This window comes from Salvelinus fontinalis, unplaced genomic scaffold (assembly GCF_029448725.1).
Source record: "Salvelinus fontinalis isolate EN_2023a unplaced genomic scaffold, ASM2944872v1 scaffold_2360, whole genome shotgun sequence".
Taxonomy (NCBI): domain Eukaryota; kingdom Metazoa; phylum Chordata; class Actinopteri; order Salmoniformes; family Salmonidae; genus Salvelinus; species Salvelinus fontinalis.
In genome coordinates this window covers 12,322-14,756 of record NW_026602569.1, presented here as the reverse complement: position 1 = coordinate 14,756, position 2,435 = coordinate 12,322, and the positions used below count along the sequence as shown (strand labels likewise).

The 2,435-nt window shown below is 45.5% G+C and overlaps 1 protein-coding gene across 1 annotated transcript in view; it reads left to right on the top strand.

Annotated features, from left to right (window-relative positions):
• Positions 1 to 41: 41 nt before the first annotated feature.
• LOC129850829 (zona pellucida sperm-binding protein 2-like) overlaps positions 42 to 2,435 on the top strand; it is a 14,545-nt gene continuing 12,151 nt past the window's right edge. Inside the window, exons 1-7 of the mRNA XM_055917042.1 lie at positions 42 to 357; positions 529 to 752; positions 1,067 to 1,187; positions 1,431 to 1,627; positions 1,732 to 1,846; positions 2,044 to 2,213; positions 2,303 to 2,400. Of these exons, the coding sequence (XP_055773017.1) occupies positions 249 to 357; positions 529 to 752; positions 1,067 to 1,187; positions 1,431 to 1,627; positions 1,732 to 1,846; positions 2,044 to 2,213; positions 2,303 to 2,400 (1,034 nt within the window). The 5' untranslated portion in view covers positions 42 to 248. The remainder of the gene's footprint in view (positions 358 to 528; positions 753 to 1,066; positions 1,188 to 1,430; positions 1,628 to 1,731; positions 1,847 to 2,043; positions 2,214 to 2,302; positions 2,401 to 2,435) is intronic.

The window sequence follows — 2,435 nt, the reverse complement described above, 5'->3', positions numbered from 1 at the left end:
GGAAATGCAAGTTGACAACCATATGCCTACCAGCTCTCTAAAGTCGGGTAAACAGATATTGTCTTAAATTACGAGCGGCTGAAGGACAAAACACACAGATAACCGGTAGAGTAACATTCTGGCTTGTAAGGAACATTTAGCTGTTTTTGCACTCCACTTGTGTATTACAGCCTGACTGCATCACTCGTCTCCCTTTACAGAGCCATATTCAGGATGACCAGTACTTTGTCACTTACACCATTGAGCCCATGCTTGAGTTGCTGTGGATCGAGGAGGTCGCACACGAGGACACACGCTACAAAGTCCTCTTCCCTATCACAACACCTCCGATGGCCAGGCCTCCACAAGTTCGCAACTGTGAGTCTGGTTTAGTTAAATAGTGCCTATGGTAATTTGGGATCCCTGAGTTGTTCATTAGGCACAAAACAGAAGAAAATGTACTGAAACGGGGAGGCAATAACAAATGTCCATTTTCGACTTCAATTGTAGCGCATTTCAAAATGTTTTTTTTTGTTTGCCAATGAACAGACACGCCCTTAGACACAGTTCCTGAGCAGGCAGTGTTTGTGCTTGAGTTGGGAACCTTCAACCTTGATGTGGAGCTGCTGAACATCACCTTTCCCACCATGGTGCTAACTGTTGCAGAGTGCAACATCAGAGGCTTCAATGTTCAGGAGCAGAGATCCCTGGACAACACCTTGAAGAGCTTCAGGATGGAGGTGCCCTTCTCAGACCCGGTGGTCTTTAAGGAGGTGTGTGTCTGTTAAATTCAAAGCAACACGCAGTGATTTGTACATGCCCTAATAAGTGGGCCACCAACAAAATATAAATAATGGCTCAAGTGTACTTTGTATCCCTCATTTACTCAAGTGTTTCCATTATTTTGGTAGTTGTATGCAGTCACTTGACAATAGTACTGAATTTAGAGGAATGAGTGCAACATTACTTTAAGTATATAGTTTGTTTTAATAGTCCCCGTATGTACTTAGTTGTCACTTGATATTGAATAGAGTTCTGTTACAACAATAATGCTATCAATTGACCAATGCTTTTAACTTCACTACAGAGAAGGGCGGAACAAGGTGTCACAACCTTCACTCTTCAGCTGATCTACGGCCTGGTCGTCTTTCCAGAGTACGCTCCTTTCTCTCACTCTGCCGTTTTGGACGCTGTACTGCTGGACATTGGTATGTCTCTGGACTAGGCCAAACTACTGTTGAATGGCTTCCTCTCGTTAATGATTGCAGTGAAAGCCCAACTAGCCATACTGTAGGTTTTTCCTATGCGGTCTCTACAAAGAAAATGTTAAGCTTTAGAGTATTTGGACCCAGTGTCCTGTTCCTGATTTGCCAGGATCGTCCTTGGACAAGTTCAAGTAGTACCTTCCTGTTTTTTGTGCTTAATAAACACAACCCTGTTTGTCCTTGTAGTGCCACCCTCAGTCACTGGCAACTGTGATCAGGAGAACTTTCACATCACTGTGGACTACAGGAACCAAGAGCCCTTTTTCGTGGTCTTGGTTGGCAAGCGGCTGCTTAACCATGAGCTTGCGCAACAGTATTTGACAGAGGGCGACGCAGACTTCACCATCACGTTACCCTTCTCTTCGCCGGACGCAGTGTTTGAGGTACGATGCTCTCCCAAAACATGTTAACCTAAATTGCTGCAGCTAGCCTTGCTTTCCTTACCCTGTATACATGCATGCTAATGAACTCTCCCATTGGTTCCCAGTCGGTTCACCCGTCCTCTGTCAGGAGCAGACTGGATTTGGCTCTGTTGAATCCTTACAACAACATGACCATCAAACACTTTTCCCTGGCTTGCAGCTTCCTCAAAACGCTGACTGGTTGGTTCTCAAACAATTACTTCCGATAAATAGTCGTTTGACATGGTTACCAAACCTGGGTTCCTTGCAAATACTGTGAGTCTAATAGTAGTGCCAGATGGGCATGGTTTGCACTTTTGGTGTTATTCCATTGGTTCTACTGTGCTCAATGAAGTGTAACAAATACAGAACCTGTCTTTTGCTCCCCCACCCCCAAGAGTGTTTCTCTAACGGAACGATGACTGCGCTGGCGGTCAAGGTGGAGTCTGCTCCCAGTCTGAACCCCGGTCAGCTGACCCTGAGCGACCCCGCCTGTGGTCCCACCTACAGCGACGATCGCTTCGCCTACTTCCACTTCACTGTCAACTCCTGTGGCACCACCAGGAAGGTAAAATGACTATTACCCTGAGGTGATGGGTATTTATGGACTGTTTGCTTCTGCAGGCTGTAATAAGTCAATTCCCCTCTACTACATAGTTTATCAACAATGTCATGCTGTATGAGAACGAAATCTCCTTGCCAGATGAACTTGAGGTGAAGCTGAATGGCACGACGTCTTCAGAGGAGGAATATCAGTAAGTGCATTACGCATCACAATTGTAGCTGTTAG